Raw genomic sequence first — 23,165 nt, 5'->3', positions numbered from 1 at the left:
CAGCTTCCATTGAGCTCCCTCTGCTGGCCAGCTCTGATGCTGCGCATTCTGAGCTTAGTTGGAGACAAGGGCTTAGGAGCAAAAGAAGGTGCCTTACACTGCGTCCTGTCATTGGTCCATCTAGCTCAGGATTAATGGGCACCTGCTGGCAGAGGCTTTTCAGGTTTTCAGACAGCTTTCTCACCCAGCCCTACCTTGAGATGTCAGGGTTGAACTTGGTAGGTGTAGTGGTTAAGAGCGGTAGACTCATAATCTGGTGAACCGGGTTCGCTTCCTCGCTCCTCCACATGCAGCTGCTGGGTGACCTTGGGCTAGTCACACTTCTCTGAAGTCTCTCAGCCTCACTCACCTCACAGAGTGTTTGTTGTGGGGGAGGAAGGAAAAGGAGATTGTTGGCCTTAGGGTAGTGATAAAGTGGGGTATTAAATACAAACTCCTTAGGGAAATGATAAAGTGGGATATTAAATCCAAACTTCTCCTTCTCCTCCTCCTCCTCCTCCTCCTCCTCTTCTTCTCCTCCTCCTTCTTCTTCCACTAAGCTTAGGAAGTTTTGCTTGGAGAAGACCTTAGACCTCCCCATCATCTAGATGGCACCTGGTTGGCAACTGTGAGAATAGGATTCTAGACTGGAAGGGCCATTGGTTTGACCCAGCAGGCTCTAATCATATTATTCCAGCAAAACAGTATTATTAAGATGGCCTCGGGAATTAGGGACACTTTCGGGCCGAGAGCAATGCAGGGAAGTTTCTTTCAGCAACATGAGGTAGTCGCATCCGATGGTTACATCATACCAAACATACTCGCTATGTGATCCCTGATTGGCTGGGATCACATAAACCTCTTTCATGCTTTTTTAAAAAAAGAATGACAGTGGAGCAGCAGCAGACCAGGATGAAAAGACTACGAGGAAGCATGGGGGGAAGCGTGTGAAAGAATGGAACGTAGGAGGTTTTCATGAATTTTGCTGTTTGGCAACTTTCCATTTCAACAACGCATATTTCAGAGCATGTACCGGTAAAAAGGGCTAGCAAGAGGGCAATTCCAGATGTTAGCTGGAGCCATATGTAGTACTTGTATGACTAGTTGTTATATCTGCGTCAGGTCCCCCAGCTGTGGGTCCTGCAGTGTTCCACGCTTGTCTTTGTAGCACTAAATTCCAGGTACAGCCTTCTGCAGGTTTATCATCTTTGTGGGGAGACAGTATTGCAGGCTTGCAGGTAATTTCCTAATGTGATGTTTTATTTACAAATGTACAGGTCAAACAGGCAGGGCATTGTGAAGAGAAGCGCATGAGTGCAGCATGTTTTCCATTCAGCCTTAAAAACCAAGAGGATTTGGGGGACTTCTGATGAGAAGCAGTGGTTCCCGTAGCCAGAGCTGCAGGCCAGCTATCTGCAATCAGATCACGTTGCTCGCTTAGCTCTGGCCGGGGCTATAAAATTGCATCTTCCCTTCTCAGGTGAAAAGGCCAGGATCTGCAAACGGAACAGAGGGGTGGGTGTGGGTGGGGGGGGGAAGAAAAGATAAAGGAAATCCAGATCTCATTTCCCTCCTACTCTTTGAGGCAGAGAACATCACGGCGCAGCAGTCAAAGGGCAGGGAGAGAGTTTGATTTGGAGCCGAGATAAATTTCCTGAAACACTTAGCTGGCACGTGTGCACCTCCTCTCTCTCTCTCTCTCTCTCTCTCTCTCTCTCTCTCTCTCTCTCTCTCTCTCTCTCTCTCTCTCTCACACACACACACACACACACACACAGAGACTTGTCCAGAAGTTCATCCCTGGAAAGAGAGGTGAATTGGTTGCACTCGGTGCCTTTGATTACCCAAGAGCAAGGACAGTACACCGTGGTTCATGTATTGAGAACACAATGTGGGTTTAGGCCAGGCATCCCCAAACTGCGGCCCTCCAGATGTTTTGGCCTACAACTCCCATGATCCCTAGCTAACAGGACCAGTGGTCAGGGAAGATGGGAATTGTAGTCCAAAACATCTGGAGGGCCGAAGTTTGGGGATGCCTGGTTTAGGCCAAGGACCAAGCCACCGCAGACTCTTGTAAAACAAGCAACCTGCCGGAATTATTTATTATTATTATTATTATTATTATTATTATTATTATTATTATTATACCCCGCCCATCTGGCTGGGTTTCCCCCACCACTCTGGGTGGCTTCCAACAAGTACCAAAATACGTTAAAAATATCACAGATTAAAAGCTTCCTTAACAGGGTTGCCTTCAGGTGCTTTCTAAATGTCAGGTAGTTGTTTATCTCCTTGACCTCCGGTGGAAGGGCGTTCCACAGGGCGGGCGCCACTACCAAGAAGGCCCTCTGCCTGGTTCCCTGTAGCTTTGCTTCTCGCAGTGAGGGAACCGTCAGAAGGCCCTCGGTGCTGGACCTCAGTGTCCGGGCTGAACAATGGGGGTGGAGGCGCTCCTTCAGGTATACTGGACTGAGGCCGTTTAGGGCTTTAAAGGTCAGCACCAACACTTTGAATTGTGCCCGGAAATGAAAGGCAATGTTCCCAACAGTGAATCATGCAAGTTGGGTCTGATAGAGTGGCCATGTGTCCTCCTTTGTGGAACGTGGTCCTCTCTTTGAAAATCTCAGACCCTCCAAGTCAGTGTCCCTATTTTCCAGGGACAGTCCTGATTTACAGAATCAGTCCCAGTTTCTGATTTGATCCTAGAATGTCCCTCTTTTCCTTAAGATGACCTTACTTTCATCAGAGAAATGTTGGAGGGTGTGGAGTTATGGGACCAAGGAGATAAGGAGCTATACAACCTTTAGAAGACATCAGAACACGCCCCTGTATAGGGAAGTTTTTAAATGTTTAGAGTTTTATTATGTTTTTTATATATGTTGGAAGCCGCCCAGAGTAGCTTTGGCAGTCCAGTCAGAGGGGCCGGGTATAAACAACAACAACAACAACAACAACAACAACAACAACAACAACAACAACAACAACAACAGAATGGGAAGTCCCTATTTTCATCAGAGAAATGTTGGAGGGTATGGGACCCAGGTGGCACTGTGGTTAAACCACTGAGCCTAGGGCTTGCTGATCAGAAGGTCGGCGGTTCGAATCCCTGTGACGGGGTGAGCTCCCGTTGCTTGGTCCCAGCTCCTGCCAACCTAGCAGTTCGAAAGCACGTCAAAATGCAAGTAGATAAATAGGAACCGCTACAGCGGGAAGGTAAACGGCGTTTCCGTGTGCTGCTCTGGTTTGCCAGAAGCAGCTTTGTCCTGCTGGCCACATGACCTGGAAGCTATACGCCGGCTCCCTCGGCCAATAATGCGAGATGAGCGCGCAACCCCAGAGTCGGTCACGACTGGACCTAATGGTCAGGGGTCCCTTTACCTTTACCTTTTATGGATACTATCCAGGCCAAGCCTAGCTTAAAGGTGAAGTATCATAAGAGGAATGAACAAGGACTTTAAGAGTTAGCATCTGGGCAGCAGCCCAATCAAGTACAGAGACGTAGGAAGTTGCCTTGTACAGAGTCAAGCCATTGGTCCACCTACTTCAGCGTGGTCTACAGTGACTGACAAGAAATTTTTTATACAGCCTTTTAAGGCGGATCAAGCACCACCTACAAAAATGTGCATGCTGTACCTCAGAGAAGTACAGAATGAAGATTTAGTGTCATGCGTTGTGTTAGCTGTTAACCACACCAGTCCTGGCTAAACAGCTGCACGGAATGAACTCTGGTGCACTGACTTCCTCCCAAGTTGGATCTTGTGGAAATTGCTGGTGGAGTTGCAGTCAAAGGTCTTTGCTCTTGATTATCTCTGTGCAGCCTGCAAACAAGCTGTGACTATAATCTGGTGCCTCCTGGGCGGAGGGGCAGGCATGGCGGGGGGGGGGGAATGAAGGGGGGAGGGAGAGGCAGAAGCTAGAGTCAGTGGCATTGTATTAAGTTCTGTCGAAAAAGGAGAAGGTTGCAGTATCTCTTTCTGCTTTTGAAGACCTGGAAGCTAGATGGGACTGTTTGGCAAGCTCTGTTGCGGTTCTTCCGAAAGAAGTTTCAAGCACTAAGGTGTGAGAGGTCTCCACTTTGGATTTGGAATACATTTTGTGTGTGTACATCTGTGTATGGAAAGCCAAACCTGAGCAAGGGATGGTGGGGAAATTGGATTTGGTTTGCATTTAAAGACGAACCTACCGAATTCACTCTTTCTGAAACCATGCACAAACCAAAACAGCCATCTGCACTTCTCCGAATTTTGAAATGTGTAGAAAGATGCATATTCTGGAGTAACATGTGCACAGAAATGCGCATATGAGTGGGGGAGGGAAATGTGTACAGATTGGGGAAATTTCTTCTGCAAAATGGTGCATGCTAGGGAAAATTGCACAGGAAAAAATGTTTTAATTAGGAGAAATCCCCTCCAAAATGCAGGTGAATTTCCATGAGCTCTTTTTTCTTGAAAGGCAATTCCCAAGCTGATGAGGAGATGTGGGGAACTGAATTTAAGATTGGAAAAATGAGATACAGGCAGAAACCAGAACCGTTGGAAGATTTGGGACAGAGAATAGAAAGGGACTTGTAAACCCAGCACATGGTTTAAACTGTTTAGGGAAGTTTTTAATATTTAATGCTGTATTGTTTCTAACACTCGATTGGGAGCCGCCCAGAGTGGCTGGAGAAACTCAGCCAGATGGGTGGGGTATAAATAAATTATTATTATTATTATTATTATTATTGGAGAACCTGGAGAACAGAGGCGCTGGCCATCGCTGCTTGAGGGGCCATGTGATACATCACCCTGATATCACCTTTGACCAGGAGGCCTTGTTTTGTGATGACGGGGTTCACCTTTCTGACCTCGGCAGTGATCTTTGGCTTAATGATAGTTCAGTATGCATTAGGGATTGGTTGCAGGTGTTAGGGCGATGGCAGTGAGCCACTTGGGTTCGAGTGGCGGTTTGGCATTGGGTAAGCCTTTCTTTGGTTGGAGGAGAGGTTGTTGCCTTCGCCTGCCTCTCCTCAGTAAAGGTATCCTGTTCACGGGGTAGGAATCCTGTCCAAAGCCTGGATGTGGGCTAGGGCTCTGTCACAGCCCCTACAAGGAACCCCTTGGGGTGTTGATGTAAGTCATAGGGCAACCCCTATCGGTGGTTGACCCTTAAGTGGACTCCCTGCAGATGGGCAGCAGTCAAGGTATAGTCTGTTGGAATTTTTTGAATAGTCAAGTTACTTTAGAGCCGGTCTAATGTAAATACTCTCTGTTTGAGAGAAACAGGTGCCGGTGTTTCTGTTAATTGCTCACAGGCGTGGGCTCTGCTTTTTGTATATAAGGCTCTGCCAGAAAGCCTTCTGTATCTCTTAGTTAGATCTTTTCAGTTTGATTCATCTCTTAGTAGATCACTCTCTCAGTTGTTCTCAGTTTAAGAGATTCCAAGTTGAATCTTAGTGAGAGAGACTCTCAGTTTAAGAGATTCCTTAGTTGAATCTTAGTATGAGAGTTGCTTAGTTATAATGCTAGTTTGCTGTTAATTCTTGGGTAGTTTAATGGGAGTTTTGTGGGAGTTTGAGGGAGGTTTGGAATGTGGGAGAAAGCATTTATCTTTAGTTAAAAGTCTCTTTAGATTCAGTTTGTTTTTCAGTTAAAGAAACCCAACCGTTTGTATTTTCATCTGCATACTTTTACAAGTGTGCAGCTAGTAAGGGGTTTCATATAAGGGAAATAATACCCTACGCTCTTGGTGGTGTTTTCTTAGCCAGGTCAACTTCTGACTGCGTATACCCTGCGTGAAGCGTACTTTAAAGGGCCGCTGGAAACTGGGATATATGATTTAGGTTAAGCAAGTTTCAATACCCAGTTTTCTCCAATATTTTTTCTTATTCTATATATTATTTCCAATAAGTCTGGCTTCACCCCAATGCCTAAGCCAAACCACTCACACCTGTAACCAATAAAGTTGTGGCCTATTTGAACCCATAAACCAAAATACTTCATGTCAGTATGTTTTATTGTTCTCCTGGGAACTTTGTGGCTTGGGTGCCTTGGCATGCAAATAGCACCAGCTTTGTGGTGAAGCTGTCTCCTCCCACCCTACCCCACCGCTGTCCCAGAGCCTGGAGAAGATAATGCCGCCCTCCAGACTAGAGGCGTTCAGCCATCCCTGCTTTAGAGTGATGGATGTCTTATTAAAGAGGGATGGTTTTCCTGCCAGAGCTGTGACAGGAGGGCTGGTGCTCAGAGCAGAAGGGAGAGCAGAGCAGGCCGTGGCGGTGGGTGTCTTGCCGCTTGCGCAGGCTCTTATTAGACAGATAATTTCCTTGGTTTGTTTTTAATCTATTCGGCTCACCTGCTTCTCCCTTCTGCCACCAGAAGCCGAGCTTTTAACCCGATTCCCTCATGTGAATCCTATTGCTCTAGTAGGTATCGGAACCAGCTGCCATATGGCCGCATTGTTCATGATTGCCTGGCACGGCACAGAAGCTGAGATTCTGTGGCTTGATCGAGATGACATCTCCCTGACACTGGACAAACGGCGGGCGGTCCTTCCCTAACATTGTTGTGGGTGACCAACCTGTGGATGAGGCGCCTGGAGGAGCATAACAGTCCACCATGCCTGGGATGTTTTTGGAGCTGCCCTCTCTCCATTCCTTGCCCGGTCCTCTTGCTGACATTTTTTTCTGAGCCGAGACTGGCAAGCGTAAGCTCCTAACGGTGTTTTCCTGCTGGCATTTGCTCCCATCACACACAAACTCGCATGCACACAGAGGCTGCCGGCATTCTGCTTCTCCGCGGCCTCTCTGGAGACCCAGCATTTAAAATTCTCTCTAAAGCGCAAGCGGGGAAAAAAAGCTAATGGGATATTGGCTTGTAGCAAGAAAGGGCTGCTTTGCTCAAGTACGTACACCTGATGCTATCCGTCAAATCTGGCTGCAAAGTGCAGTAGAACAAGAAGTACTTTTCCCCATTTATAGATTTCCTTGGAATGGCGCCATCCTCCCCCCCCCTTTTGCATGCTGACTTTCTCGGAGCTAATCAAGAGCCAAATGTTGAGGCCAGGAAGCAAAGCTTACTCTGAAATGGATCCACTATTCAGTCATATATATATTTGCTTTTTCAAATTACAATTTTGCAATCACATACACGCTGTACGACATAAAAACAAGATTCCAAAGAGTCTCCTGGATTTCCCTCCTCCCCTTTGTGATTCCTATTGTTAGTCTTTTTCTCGTGCATCTTTTATAATAATCCAAATCTTTTACATCTCCATTAGATCCAAAATTCACCATTAAACTACAAGGGTTATTCCACGCCTACTAACAATGTTAACTATTTAGAATGGTTTTTGTTATGTACTGAGCTGAATCCTAGAACAATAGGATTCAGAATCAGCAGTCTGATTGGTCTGCAGGAGCTACCCAATCCAACTCCAGGTGGAAGTGAATCCACAATCTGATTGGCCTGCAGGAGCAGCCAATCAGGCGGCTGGCAGAAGTGAATCTGCAACCTGATTGGCCTGTAGGAGCAGCCAATCAGGTTGCAGGCAGAAGTCAACCCACAACCTGATTGGCCCACAGGTGTAGCCCTGAAGTAGCCAATCAGGCAAAGCCCATTGTGTAAATAATGTATGTAAGCAGATGGTTTTGGGGAAAGAGCCATTCTTCTCTTCTTCTCCTTGATGACTATGAGCTGAATAAAGAGCATGAAATTCACTCTCGACTCCGAGTATATTTCAGTTTTTAAGATCAATTATAAAATTTCCCCATTCCTTATTAAAATTTTGGTCCTCCTGAAATCTGATTCTTCTGGTCTTTTGCCATTTCAGCATAATCCATCAACTTAATCTGCCATTCTTCTATGGTCAGGAGTTTATCTTCTTTCCATCTCTGGGCCAATAGCATCCGCGCAGCCATGGTCGCATGCATAAATAGTTTTTTCTGTTCCACTGGGATTTCGCCAGCTCATTTCTCTTTTTCTTTTTTTACATGAATTTTATTAAATATTTCTTGGTTTACAGAAGTATGTGCAATGTCTCTTTTTTCAAGTTACATTTTCTACAGATCAGTTTCATTTGTTGAGACATTAGTGTTACATTAGGACGCGGGTGGCACTGTGGGTTAAACCACTGAGCCTCTTGGGCTTGCCGATCGGAAGGTCGGCGGTTCGAATCCCCGCGACGGGGTGAGCTCCCGTTGCTCGGTCCCAGCTCCTGCCCACCTAGCAGTTCAAAAGCACGTCAAAGTGCAAGTAGATAAATAGGTACCACTCCGGCGGGAAAGTAAATTGCGTTTCTGTGTGCTGCTCTGGTTTCACCAAAAGCGGCTTAGTCATGCTGACCACATGACCCGGAAGCTGTACACCGGCTCCCTCGGCCAATAAAGCGAGATGAGCGCCGCAACCCCAGAGTCGTCCGCGACTGGACCTAATGGCCAGGGGTCCCTTTACCTTTACCTAGTGCATTGAGAGGGAAAGAGGCGGAAGGGGGCTCATATCTATTCTGACCACCACTCCAAGTTTCAGGCGATGATGATGATGATGATGATAATTAATTTATTATTTATACCCCACCCATCTGGCTGGGTTTCCCCAGCCACTCTGGGCGGCTTACATCAGAAAAATGAAATAAAACAATTAAACATTAAAAGCCTCCCTAAACAGGGCTGATGTTCCTCTGTGTCGCCAGGTTAGTTTCCCGCAATGCTAGGAATGACGTAACATCGCACTGTCGCTCTTGGGTGAAAATGTGGCTCAACAGAACTGATGAGAAAACAATAGCCCTTTTTGGATAATGCCAATGGCCCGTCCAGTCCAGCAGCCTCTTCTCCCAGTGGCCAACCAGGTGCCCCTATGGGAAACCTGCAAGCAGGATCTGAGCACAAGAGAAACTCTCCCCTCCAGTAGCTTCCAGCAACTGGTATCCAGAAGCATGGCTGCCTTGAATCGTGGAGACAGCACATAGCCATCATGGTTACTAGCTATTGAAAGGCTCCCCCTCCATGAATTTGTTTGTATTTATTTACTTAGAATCATAGAATCATAGAGTTGGAAGAGACCACAAGGGCCATCCAGTCCAACCCCCTGCCAAGCAGGAAACACCATCAAAGCATTCTTGACATATGCCTGTCAAGCCTCTGCTTAAAGACCTCCAAAGAAGGAGACTCCACCACACTCCTTGGCAGCAAATTCCACTGTCGAACAGCTCTTACTGTCAGGAAGTTCTTCCTAATGTTTAGGTGGAATCTTCTTTCTTGTAGTTTGAATCCATTGCTCCGTGTCCGCTTCTCTGGAGCAGCAGAAAACAACCTTTCTCCCTCCTCTATATGACATCCCTTCATATATTTGAACATGGCTATCATATCACCCCTTAACCTTCTCTTCTCCAGGCTAAACGTACCCAGCTCCCTAAGCCGTTCCTCGTAAGGTATCGTTTCCATACTTGTTTTATTTATTCAATTTATATACCGCCCTTCATCCGAGGATCACAATATAAAAGCACAAAAAATACACCCCATAGTAATAAACAAAAACAATACCACCACCACCCCAGTTTAAAAGGCCATAGATTGTATAATGAGCCAAAGGCTCGGGGGAAGAGGTTTGCTTTTGCTTTCGCCTGGCACCTTAAGATACGTAACAAAGGTGCCAGGCGAGTCTCCCTGGGGAGAGCATTCCACTAGCAGGGAGTCGATACAGAAAAGACCTGCTCTCGTGTTGCCACCCTCTGGACCTCTCGTGGAGGAGGCACATGAAGAAGGGTCTCTAATGATCATAGAATCATAGAATCTTAGAGTTGGAAGGGACCCAAGGGTCATCTAGTCCAACCCCCTGCAATGGAGGAATCTCAGCTAAAGCTTCCATGACAGATGGCCATCCCACCTCTGCTTAAAAACCTCCAAGGAAGGAGAGGCCACCACCTCTCGCGGGAGTCTGTTCCACTGCCAAACAGTTCTTACTATCATAAACTTTTTCCGAATGTTTAGTCAGAATCTCCTTTCTTGTAACTTGAAGTCATGGGTTTGAGTCCTACCCTCCAGACCAGGAGAAAACAAGCATGCCCTCTCTTCCGTGTGACAGCCTTTAAGATATTTGAAGGTGGCTCTTACATCTCCTCTCAGTCTCCTCTTTTCCAGGCTAAACATACCCAGCTCCTTCAACTGTTCCTCATATGGCATAGTTTCCAGACCCTTGAGCATCTTGGTTGCCCTCCTTCCAGCTTGATGTTCACAGGCTCCGAGTCAATTCCTATGGAAAGAGGCGGTCCTTAGGTTTTGTGGTCCTGAGCTATTTAAGGCTTTATAGTCTTTATGAATTCTGAATGTGGTTCTGATCTACAGTGGAGAAGAATGAGGGTGATTGGAGTGTGCCACTTCAGACTACAGGTAGGGGATACAAGTTTTGGAATGCTCAAAGGGGAGCAGGAAATGTACTCACAGAACATTCATACACCGAGGAGAAAGAATGTGGCATGTAAATGTGATTGGCCTACCTGCAGTCTAAAGTGGTCCAGATTCATTCTGCTTATTCACAATCACAATAGTAATAATAATTCTGCATGTGTACGTCAAACCCGAATGCTCGGTCAAATCATTACCTGGTCCCCTATAGGTTTCTGTGCTGAGGTGTTGAATGCATTTGTGCCTGAGCGCATTTGATGTTCTCCCCACCACAACTCTGGCTAGATGCTCATAACTTAGAAACAGAAACATCAAAGTTTGGGAGAGGGCAAATTATTTAACTTTCATATTTGAGCTTCAGAGGGGATTTTAATGGGGCCTGCACTGCTTCTAATATCAGAAGAATCCGTTGAAACCAGCCTTTGAAGGTGTGTTGCATTAGTTTAATGGATTATAATCAGCAAACTTGCTGGTGCTCCTTTTTTTTATTAACCCTGGGCCCCACTAGCTACATGGGTTGTGAGATAAAAGCCATAATTACTTCCTTCCCTGGGAACTGCCAGTGATCCACTGAGAGCCGAGTCTTTATTTATGTTGGGAAGGACGCATGGAGAGCCGTGCTTGGTGGTCATTGCCCAGCTTTAGGTTCTTCTATCCTTGGAGAACTTTCAAAACCCTTTTCATCGCTGTTCGTGCTGATCTTCTTGGCATCTGCTCTGGTTCCTTAAAGAAAATGGGCGTCATTTTACTGCTGTGTGGTCCAACCAATTAGGGATCCCATAGCTAGTATGGCAATGACATAATGCTATGTACCAAGTGAGACTTAGCTACTGGTAGCTGATGAAGTCAGGTCATACAGCTTAGGTCCAAACTATCTGGCTCGGTTTTTGGGGTCTTCAGGGGAAGCTCTTCTCTTAGTCCTGCCACCCTTACAGCCCTGCTTGGTAGGGACGTGGAACAGGGCCGTCTTAAGCATATCTGGCGCCATGGTGCAAAGATCCCTCCAGCACCCCCCCCCAATTTCCCAGCGTGGCTGTCTGGCGGGCGCAGCAGCATGGCACCCCCTGGCGGCCTGGTGGCCTGGCGCATTGCACCACCCAGCCTTGCCTTAGGGCCGGCCCTGATGTGGAAGACGGCCTTTTTGGTTGCTGCTCCCAGACTTTGCAACTCACTTTCTAGAGAATCTAGACTGGCTCCCTCATTGTTATCCTTCTGCCGGTAGCAGGCTTTGGGGAACAGAAAGCTTTTGGGGAAAGGGCTCGTGCTCTGCTGTTTTTATTGTAATTATCTGTATGGGGTGTGTGTGTGTGTGTGTGTGTGTGTGTGTGTGTGTGTGTGTGTGTGTAGTTTTAATTCTACCAATGCTTAATTTTCATAATGATTTTTTTTTACTATGTTTTACTATGAACATTTCTTCCCCACTTCTGCAGCTGCCCCAAAGTTGCATTTTGCAGAGGGCAAAATTCATTTTTATTTTTATTTTTTGGTGAGACATGCCCTCTCTCTCCGTTTTGGCCCAGCCTTGTTGTATCCAATACAATGCCTGTCCTTCGGCCCATGATCTGCTATCCCTTTTCGCCATTTTGAAAATACCACTTTGGGTCAATAGTCAGACTTCAAAACGGTACGAGAGTGTGCCATTAGTGGATGTCTCCCGTGACATGGGGAAAATAATATCTTTTTTAGAAAATGGCCTTGAAGATTTCTAATACAGAAATATCTGGCATCTATATGTAAGCGGTTGTATGAATTTCTGTTACTTTTCCTTAGATGTTCCTGCTATTTTTGTTTGATTTTTTTTGTGTGTGGTTGCGGGTTTTTTCTCCAATTGTAAGTTTTTAAAGTTGTTTTTAATCTCATGCTTTAAATTGTTATCACCTTTAAGTGAAGGGCAAATAATAATAATAATAATAATAATAATAATAATAATAATAATATCATCTTTGGTAAGGTAAAGGGACCCCTGACCATTAGGTCCAGTCACAGACGTCTCTGGGGTTGCGGCACTCATCTCGCTTTATTGACCGAGGGAGCCGGTGTACAGCTTCCAGGTCATGTGGCCAGCATGACTAAGCTGCTTCTGGCAAACCAGAGCAGCACATGGAAATGCCGTTTATCTTCCCGCTGGAGCGGTACCTATTTATCTACTTGCACTGGTGTGCTTTCGAACTGCGAGGTTGGCAGGAGCTGGGACCAAGCAACGGGAGCTCACCCCGTCACGGGGATTCGAACCGCCGACGTTCTGATCGGCAAGCCCTAGGCTCTGTGGTTTAGACCACAGCGCCACCCGCATCCCTCAATATCTTTGGTACCTCTCTGCAAACAATTGTTGGAGCAGCTCTGACGCTGATCTTTGACCTAACGAAAGCAAACCAGGCAAGAGCACCCCAGGGCTTGTTGCTACCTCTCCGCTGACTTCAGGCACTAACTTCTCAAGCCTTCTTCTGTGTTTCCCTCCCTCCCAGGTGCACAAGGAAAGAGCAATGTGAGCGGTCCAGGGAGCCCCGGAGGTTTGCCTCGGAGATGCAGCAATGCGTCCGACTGACCGTGCACCCCAACAACATCTCCGTCTCACAGTATAGCGTCATGGTAAGGGCAGAGGCCTTATTCTTCTCCGCAAAACACCCCATTTCAGCTTCCCCTGGCCTTACCGACATGTTTACGCCCCATCTGGCCTGTAGGCTTAGCGGCACATCGAGTTCTGCGTGGACGCAAAGCACGTACTTGCATACACCTCCAAGCGCCCCTGTTTTCCAGGGACGGTCCTGGAATTACGAAAGCCGTCCCGGCTTCTGATTGGATCCCAGACTGTCCCTATTTCCCCCAGCAGTGCTGGCTGCGAGGGAACACCCTGTGGCCTCTCCATGGGCACCACTGCTGGCCTCCTCTCTTGGGCAGCTCATAGCAGCTGCTGGAGAGCAGGCGAGGAGGATGAAAGGCTGCCATTGCTGAGACCCAGTCCCTTGTGATGCACCAGCTCACAGGGGCAAACACATTAAAGGGCCGTCCTGGACGGGAAGAAAGTAGGAACAGAGAGGAATGAGTTGATTTATTTTATTTTTTATTAAAAAGCTTCTCTGTCAAATCCAGGCTTCCCCAAATTAAGGTCCGCAGGCCGGATGCGGCCCACGAGGCTCTTTTATGTGGCCCCCGGCAACCCCCACTGCCCGCGGCCACCGCCCGCACTTAACAGCACGTCTGCCCACTTCCGGGTGGCTGGAGCATCAGAAACAGCTTGTGCACATGCGCAAGCGTCATTTCCAGGGCACTTCCGGGTTGGAGGAGCGCCAGAAATAGCTTGCATGCATGCCCAAGCATCATTTCCGGCGCACTTCTGGGTCGGAGAAGGCCCGTGCGCATGTGCACAAGCTATTTCCAGCGCTCCTCCAACGCAGAAGTGTGCCGGAAATAATGTGCGCACACACATCTGGGTGCGCGCTCCCCCGCCCTCCGGCCCGCTGCGCAATTGGCGCAGCGGGCAGCAGCCAGAAGCCGGGTAAGTTTGGGGACCCCTGGCCTAATCATTTTGATGGGAGGGGGGAGGAGTGAGAATTGTCCCTATTTTCATCTGAGGAATGATGGAGGGTATGCACTTGGTGGTCCAACTGGCCATGCTGAATGGATCTCGAGGATCCTGTGCGCAGTTTAGGCATGCCTGGGCCCATTGGAATCAGTGGGTGCCAAGTGTGCCCACATCTTCCACACAGGACTGGGGTGTAAGGCGGCTCAGGAGTTTTCCTTGGCATGTATGGATACTGGGCCAACTTCTGTTTTTTCTGTACACCTCATTGAACAATATCTAAGCATTAAACACATGTGAAATCACACAGACGTATACTGTACCTTTAAACAAATCAGTAAGGATAGGAATTCACCACACATAAGATAATCAGCAGGTAATTTTCCAGTTGTAGTCCCCCCCCTTACTTTTCTTTCTTTGACAGCGGGAAAAAAACAAAACTCTGTGTTGCTCAGATTATGAGTCACTCCCTATCTTGGAAAATCACCCCACATATATTCAGTCACCAGATTTGTGGGATGGGGGCATAGCTGCCAAGTTTTCCCTTTTCTCGCGAGGAAGCCTATTCAGCATAAGGGAAAATCCCTGTAAAAAAGGGATAACTTGGCAGCTATGGATGGGGGCATATTTCAGACCCATTTAAGAGTCCCGCCTCACATCTGCCCCAAACATTTAAAGCATATTTACATCGCATGCTTCCCAGAATCCTGGGAATTGCAGTTTGTTAAGGGAGCTGGGAGTTATAGCTTTGTGATGGTTAAACTACAGTTCCCAGGATCCTTTGGAGAGAGCCATGGTTAAAATGGCCGGACTTAGAAATCAGTTGCTTCTCTGAGCATCTAATGATGCAATCGGGCACCCAAGAGGGCTTTAAACCCCCCCCCCCCGATACCTTGGGCACGGGCCATAACCTGGGCATTTCTCGCCTTTCACTATACAATATTAATACACAGTTTCCCCACTTAGTGGGCTTACAGGACAAATCGTTATCAGCGCCAACTAAAAATAACGTCTCAAAGACTCCCAGAACAATTTGCGTTATTAGAGGCTGTGTGTTTGAGTACCTTGGTCACAAGCTGTGAAGAGCTTTAAAGGTCAGCACCAGCACTTTGAATTGTGCCTGGAAGCAGACCGGGTTCCTGCGCAGCTGCTCTATCTATCTGCTTAAAGCAATTTTTATTACCTTGCTTCTCGGTTGAAACGGCTTACACCTGTATGAATAATGGCAGTGTACGCACACACGTAGCTTCCCGTGAGCTTGTGATTTTTACCTGTGGCCCCATTTATTTATCCATTTCATAATGTAGACTCCTTTATGCGCAGGGCCTTGTTGGTGACAGAGGGCTCCCTCTGCTGGTGGTGCTAGGAGAGGAGGCGTAGAGAGTTTAGGCTGCAGCATTGCAATTTCTCCGTAGTCCACAGAGTGCCTCTTGTGAGTAACTAGCCGCCTTCCTCAGAAGCGTCGCTCCGTGCCGGCGAGCCTCGAATCTTCACGGCATTCCCCAAAGGCCTGCCCACTTTGCATGAGCGCTGCAGAGCACTCCTACCCCCCACCGGGCAAACCCACCCCAGCACGGCGCTGCGCCAGGAGTCCCTGCATCGCCATGCGCCACCTCGCGTCTACATCTGCATCGCACCCCTTCCCACCCCGAGCACTGCTTTCTGTCGAAGGATGCCACTTATCGAGCAAGAGGCATTTTGTCTTAGCACCGCCAGTGTAATTCTCCCTCTCTCCCTGGGCTTCCTCCAACAACCACCTCTTCCCTTTTCTCCTGCAGCTGGTCCTGGAGACTTACAATGTCCCGGAGCTGTCGGACGGCGTCAATTGCACCTTTGGGGACCTGTCGGAAATGGACGGCGTGGTGCTGGGGAGCCGGATCCAGTGCAAGTCCCCCGCAGCCAAGGAGGTGCCAAAGATCATCACCGAGAACGGTGAGTCTGGCCGAGTCTCCACCCAGGATGTTGTTACAGAGACGGGGGAAGAAACTGAATTCATCTCCCATCTGAAGGCTGAATTCACTGTTAGCACAATTCACTGTGTCAATTCACTGTTCACAATTCACAATTCACTGTTGCCGAAAGGATGCACAAACTGAAAAGCGGCCGTCCTTTGAAACCCGCACGTCTCTTGAATTTTGCCAGTGCATGCTCACAAAGAATGCATGAGGATGGGTAAAGGGCGCATAAAAAATTGCGCATATTAGCGGGGGGAAAGCCATACAAAATGCATTGTTTTAAGGGGAACGGCTCTGCAAAAATATGCACATTAAGCAACATTGCATACACAAATACGTTATGAGGAGAAATTCACAGTGATACATTTTCATGAGGGTTCCCCCCACCTTAATTTTTTAAAAAAGTGCAAACTGATGTGGGGGAATGAATTTAAGATTACAAAAAAAAAATGGGGAATGGAGAGAAGCCAAAACAGGCAGATGCGCCCATCCCAACATTCTTGGGATTTCCCTTTTCCTTTGGAAGGCGAACTGTTTGGGGAGGGCGCTTAACCCTGCAACGGGTTTGGGGACCACTTATCTCGATGACCGTGAATATCTTGAAATGGCACAGGGGAGGGGATCCTTTCTGACATGCGCTGAATCCAAGTGGACCTTCTCTTCCCCTTTGCCCAAATTTAAACTATGGGGCAAGCTCCCACGGCTCTGTCCAGCCCTCTGAAGTCCCCAGCAAGGGAGGAGTAGCTCTTATTAAGTGCAACGCATTTAACTGAGCTGTCAAAGTCATCAGCGTGGCAGATGGGCAGCGGAGGGGCGCTCCGATGGCAAAATGTATGCAGGAGTGTGCATGTGCATGTGAGTGTACAGGCCCGCGGTGATGAGTTGTTGTCAAGTTCCCTTTGGCGTGATTGATTAATGACTCTCTCAGGTGAGGAAGAAAATAATAGAGGTGGAAGAGGGCAGGCGGGTTAAAGTTTTGCATTAAACATGTGCACCTTCCTTATGAAATTCCTGCAATTACTGTCATCAGCCAGCATCCTGGTCTGTTAGCCAGGCAGGGATGCGGGGCGGGAGAAAGGGAGTAAGGTTGTGGCGTATAGTTACTGGAATGGGGCGGATGGAATTAATGAAGGGGGGGGGAGGAAGGCTCCTATGAAACAAGGTGATTCCTGCATTGCAGGGGGTTGGACTGGATGCCCTCCAGGATCCCTTGCAATTTTACAATTCTATGAGTCTCTGTTTTAAAGCACATCTGATGCACATTTAGAGATCTCACCCCCATCCCAGAATCCTGAGAACTGTTGTTTCTTTAGGGCGTTAGGAATTTCACAAAGCTACATTTGTGTGCCAAGGCACCCGAGCCACAAAGTTCACAGGAGAACAATAAAACACACTGACACAGAGTATTTCACTTTAAGGGTTCAAATAGGCCACAATTTTATTGGTTACAGATGTGAGCGGTTTGGCTTGGGGCAGGCATGGCCAAACTTGGCCCTCCAGCTGTTTGGGGACTACAATTCCCATCATCTGTGACCGCTGGTCCTGTTAGCTAGGGATGATGGGAGTTGTAGTCCCAAAACATCTGGAGGGCCAAGTTTGGCCATGCCTGGCTTAGGCATTGGGGTGAAGCCAGGCTATATCTTGACTCCTGCTCATCTGCAGGGAGTCCACAGAAGGCTAAACCACCGATAGGGAGTGCCCTGTAACTTATGTCAGATAGTGGCACCCGTGGGGTCCCCGTAGGGGCTTTGACATGGCCCTAGCCCACATCCAGGCATTGGACAGGATTCCTTCCCCAGATCCCTTTAACAGGATACCCTTACAGGTAGGTAGCCGTGTTGGTCTGGATCGAAGTAAAATAAAAAAAAAATTCCTTCAGTAGCACCTTAAAGACCAACTAAGTTTTTATTTTGGTATGAGCTTTCGTGTGCATGCACACTTCTTTCTTCCATTTCACTGTATCTGAAGAAGTGTGCATGCACACGAAAGCTCATACCAAAATAAAAACTTAGTTGGTCTTTAAGGTGCTACTGAAGGATACCCTTACTGAGAAGAGGCAGGCGAAGGCAACAAGCTCCCCTCCAACCAAACGAAGGCTTACCCAACGCCTAACTGCACAAAAGTTGTGACAATTGCTACTAGGTAGGCGGAAACCAAACGGCCGGTGCTGATTTGCTGAGTGGGGAAAATCCCTACCTGGCCCCAACAACATGGCAACTGATGAGTGCCATAACAAGGTCAAATCAGAGCAAAGCATGAAAAGAGGGTGGGTGGGTCATGTGATGCAAGAAAGAGGCAAGAAGAGGGTGCCAGCCGGCTGCACCCCAATTAAATTACCCGCGGCCACACCCACCCTGCCAGCTGATTGGCCGGGGCTGTCCCCCAGCACAGATGACGTAGGGGGGAGGCGGCATCCCCAACCCTAAGCCGGAAAACAATTGAGGCTTGGCTGCCTGGCCACCAATTAAAAGGTGAGCGGACTTCCCATGATTCTTTAAGGAACGTCGTGTGAGTTTTAAATGCGTGCTGAGGATTGCATCTTCAGAGCAGGTAGAAAGGGAGCCAAGTCAGGCATCCAAGGAGAACCTCCTTGTGAACGGAGTGTGGATCGTCTTCCTCTTTTAGAATGCCAGAATCGTCAACCTCAGGCAGCGCCGAACATTTTTCTTGCAATTAGCTGCAGGAAGGGCCATAGCTCAGTGGCAGAGGGTTTGCCTTGCAAGCAGAAGGTCCCGGTTTCCATCTCTGGCATCTTCAGGTAGGACTGGGGGAAAAATCTGTCTGAAACCCTGGAGAGCTGCTGCCAGTCAGTGTAGACAGTATTGAGCTTGACAAACCAATGGTCTGGGCTCAGTATGAGGCAGCTTCTCTTGTACCTTGTCTCCCTCCCACATCAGCCTCTGCAACCACAGCTGCCATTGTAACTCTCCAATGGCTTGACTTCACCCCCAAAGGTGCACTCTTCCATTCTCTCCCTAGGCAGGCAGTTGCCAGCCAGATGGAATAAGCCCTGTTTCTTCTTCCTCTCCCAGGAGACCACCACATTGTCCAGCTCCAGCTCAAATCCAAGGAAACAGGGATGACTTTTGCCAGCACCAGTTTTGTCTTCTACAACTGCAGCGTCCACAACTCGTAAGTTTGCACTTGAACCGCCAATCCCTCTCCCCGGCAAACTCTGGGAATTGTAGCTCTTTCCACACACCCTCCAAAACATTCCAGCTCATCCTCCTCCCTGAGCTTGGTGGTGGTAGCGCTGACAAAGGAAATAGGGACATTCTGGGATCAAATCAGAAGCCACAATGGCGTTTGTAATTCTGGGGCTGTCCCTGGGGCACCTGGAGGGTATGCTTTTGGGGGACTGGGGGTGTCTCCTAATAACTCTCAGCACCCATAACGAAACACGGCTCCCAGGATTCTTTGGGGAAATGATCCTGCTTCATACGCATATCAGGTGGCACCCCTGTTTGTACAAACATAAAGGTAAAGGTAAAGGGACCCCTGACCATTAGGTCCAGTCGCAGATGACTCTGGGGTTGCGGCACTCATCTCGCTTTACAGGCCAAGAGAGCTGGTGTACACCTTCTGGGTCATGTGGCCAGCATGACTAAGCTGCTTCTGCCGAACCAGAGCAGCACAGGGAATAATAATAATAATAATAATAATAATAATAATAATAATAATAATAATATATTATTTATACCCCACACATCTGGCTGGGTTTCCCCAGCCACTCTGGGTGGCTTCCAACAGAAAAATAAAACACAGTAATCTATTAAACATTAAAAGCCTCTATTAAACGCCGTTTACCTTCCTGCCAGAGTGGTACCTATTTATCTACTTGCACTTTGACGTGCTTTCGAACTTCTAGGTTGGCAGGAGCTGGGACCGAGCAACGGGAGCTCACCCCGTCATGGGGATTCGAACTGCCGACCTTCTGATTGGCAATCCCTAGGCTCTGTGGTTTAACTCACAGTGCCACCCGCGTCCTTTGTACAAACGTAGGGTCGTGCGATTCACATGTGCCGGGAGATCGAGTGTTCCCATGGCATGCACCTACCGTATCTTTAGCAGCCCAGATTTTTGTGGCACCCTTTACCGCGACTGGTGCTCCATCGCAGACTTCCTCGCCCTCGAAGTGTGCTCTTGCTGCGCGCCAGGGAGAGATATTTGCATCAGTTTGGCAATTCGCAAGCGACGCCAAATCCTATTTTCCAGTCTCTGCCACTTTGACAAACAGCAGCGCAGGTGGAATTCGAAGGGGGGGGAGAAGAAGGGGGAGGCGATTGGAAACCCGACTTCAGCTACCCAGAGATGCTGGCGTTTAAATATTTATGGCGTGTTTTGCTTTCTGACTTGACAAACTATAATACACTATCCATTTTTAATTTGATTTATCAGAGCAGGAGCTTGTTATCAATTTAAAGAACAGCCGAGTCTTCGGTGGATTGAAGCAGAGACAGATTTCACCAAGAGGAGAGGGAGGCGGAGTGTTTGCATCGGGGATACAGGCGGAATAGGAATAACCCAGGGAGTTCCCTAGCCTTTTTCTTTCTTTCTTTTTTTACAAAAAGAAAAATGTGTACACAGCAATTATGAGATATTTGCTTTCATGTCTAGGCTTACATTTGCAGCGAGGAAGGGAAGTAGGGGGTTCATATGACAAGGACAGGGCAGAAAGATTGTGGATGCTGGGGTCTGATCCTAGTATTGCCCTCTAGTTTCTGAGCCTCCGTCATGGCCAGGCTTCCTTTGAGGGCTAAGATCCTGAACACTGAAATTCTCAGCGATCCAGTTTTGATTGAGCTGCCGTTACCGCATTGCAAGGGGTTGGACTGGATGTCCCCTGGGATCCCACCCAGTCCGAAAATTCTTTGAGAAATTTTGGCTGGATTCATCTGTTGTATGCAGTGTTTTAGAGGCTACAGCTATGCTATGTGACTCGGAAACGGCAACTAATCTAGAATGAGGCAGCTAGACTGGTGATTGGGAGCGGCCGCCGAGACCATATAACACCGGTCCTGAGAGATCTACATTGGCTCCCAGTACATTTCCAGGCACAATTCAAAGTGTTGGTGCTGACCTTTAAAGCCCTAAACAGCCTCAGCCCTGTATACACTGAGGTCCAGCTCCGAGGGCCTTCTGGCGGTTCCCTCACTGTGAGGTTACAGGGAACCAGGCAGAGAGCCTTCTTGGTGGTGGCACCCGCCATGTAGAACGGCCTCCCTTCAGATGTCAAGGAAATAAACAACTATCTGGCTTTTAGAAGGCATCTGAAGGCACCTCTGTATCAGGAAATTTTTAATGTCTGATGATTTACAGTTTTTTATATATGCTGTAAGGGACCCAGGTGGCGCTGTGGTTAAACCACTGAGCCTAGGGCTTGCTGATCAGAAGGTCGGCGGTTCGAATCCCTGTGACGGGGTGAGCTCCCATTGCTTGGTCCCAGCTCCTGTCAACCTAGCAGTTCGAAAGCACGTCAAAATGCAAGTAGATAAATAGGAACCGCTACAGCGGGAAGGTAAACAGCGTTTCCCTGTGCTGCTCTGGTTTGCCAGAAGCGGCTTTGTCATGCTGGCCACATGACCTGGAAGCTATACACCGGCTCCCTCGCGCAACCCCGGAGTCGGTCACGACTGGACCTAATGGTCAGGGGTCCCTTTACCTTTATATATGCTGTAAGCCGCCCAGCAGTTGCATAACATCACCCCTCAGTTAGATTGCTGCAATGCATTGCATGTGGGGCTGCCTTTGAAGGTGGTTTGGAAGCTGCAGCTGCTGTAGAACACAGCGGCCAGATCATTGAATAGAGCCGGGTGGTCTAAACATAAAAAAACAGTCTTGGCTACCAATTGGCTCAATTCAAAGTGCTGCTTTTGACCTTTAAAAACTTACTTAGCTCAGGACCCCAATATCTTGCCTTCCTCATCTGAAGCCCTTCTCTGTGGACCTCCTCTGAAGGAGTTTCAAAGGGTAGGGACATGAGGAGGGGGCCTTTTCAGTGGTGGCTCCCCATTCAAGGAATGCTCTGCCCACACAGGTGTGTCTGGCATCATCCTTGTCTGTGTCCAGGCTTGGGGCAGAAACATTTTTATTCTCCCACGCTTCTGGTCCTCATTGAGGACAGAACTTAAGTATAGTTGTGGCCTCTTCTGCTGCTCGTCTTTTCAATGGCATGGGTTACGTGGGATCTGCCTTTTATGAGCCAGTGTGGTGTAGTGGTTAGACTTCAGACTAGGACCCAGGAAAGACCAGGGTTCAAATCTCTACTCACTCAGGAAGCTCCCTGAGTCAAATTGGGCTAGACCCTGCCACTTAGCCACCTTACCTACCTCACAGGGCTGTTGTGGGGATTTATGAGGTGGGGGAGAGCTTTGAGCTCCTTGGAGGAAAAGGTGGACAACAACAACAACAACAACAACAACAACAACAACAACAACAACAACAACAACAACATAATAATAATAATAATAATAATATTTATTTATACCCCACCCATCTGGCTGGGTCTCCCCAGCCACTCTGGGCGACTTCCAACAGAAAAATAAAATAATAAATTAAACATTAAAAGCCTCCCTAAACAAATTTTATATCTATCTATCTATCTATCTATCATGATCGTTTCAGTTTCCTCTTTTATTCTTGTTCTTATAATGGGCATTAATGCTTATTTTAAGCCACTTTGAGTCACTTTTGTGAAAAAAGCAGCAAATAAATATTCATGCTAATAATAATAATAATAATTTTCTTTGATCCCCCTCCGCATCCGCATGATGTGGTTGTTTTTCCTGTGCCTTCTTTAAATGTCTAGATCATATTTTGCATTTGGAGTCTCTCAATTTCCTTCTCCTCTTCTCCCTTTTGCCCAGGTGCCTGTCGTGTGTGGAGAGCCCTTACCGGTGCCACTGGTGCAAATACCGCCACGTCTGTACTCACGAACCCCTCAATTGCCACTTCTTGGAAGGACGAGTCAAAGTTCCTGAGGTAGGAAGGCCGAAAGGCAGGAATGCCCTGTGGGATGTTTGCCAGGGTCTGCCATCATGCCTCAAAGGGGAATTGGGTGGGGAGGAAACTTGGACAGAGTATTAGAAATGTGATTTGTTGGCTTCATCTGGGAATGTTCCAGGCTGGGGAGAGGGGTGGCCAAGGAGAGGGCCTTCTCTGTGGCAGCCCCCTAAGTTGTGGAATTTCCTTCACATAAGGTGTGTCTGCATAGCTGCCAAGTTCTCCCTTTTTTAAAGGGAAATTCCCTTATGCTGAATAGGCTTCCTCACGAGAAAAGGGAAAACTTGGCAGCTATGTGTGTCTGGCTTCTTCCCTGCCCAGCTTTCAGGCC

The 23,165-nt window shown here is 47.8% G+C and overlaps 1 protein-coding gene across 1 annotated transcript in view; it reads left to right on the top strand.

Moving 5' to 3' along the window:
- The window catches only part of PLXNA4 (plexin A4), a 584,028-nt gene that overhangs the window by 404,816 nt on the left and 156,047 nt on the right, over positions 1–23,165 (top strand). Inside the window, exons 6-9 of the mRNA XM_060279222.1 lie at positions 12,823–12,946; positions 15,656–15,809; positions 18,865–18,964; positions 22,699–22,813. Of these exons, the coding sequence (XP_060135205.1) occupies positions 12,823–12,946; positions 15,656–15,809; positions 18,865–18,964; positions 22,699–22,813 (493 nt within the window). The remainder of the gene's footprint in view (positions 1–12,822; positions 12,947–15,655; positions 15,810–18,864; positions 18,965–22,698; positions 22,814–23,165) is intronic.

Source organism: Zootoca vivipara, chromosome 10 (assembly GCF_963506605.1).
Source record: "Zootoca vivipara chromosome 10, rZooViv1.1, whole genome shotgun sequence".
Taxonomy (NCBI): Eukaryota; Metazoa; Chordata; class Lepidosauria; order Squamata; family Lacertidae; genus Zootoca; species Zootoca vivipara.
This window is presented reverse-complemented; position numbering and strand designations above follow the sequence as displayed.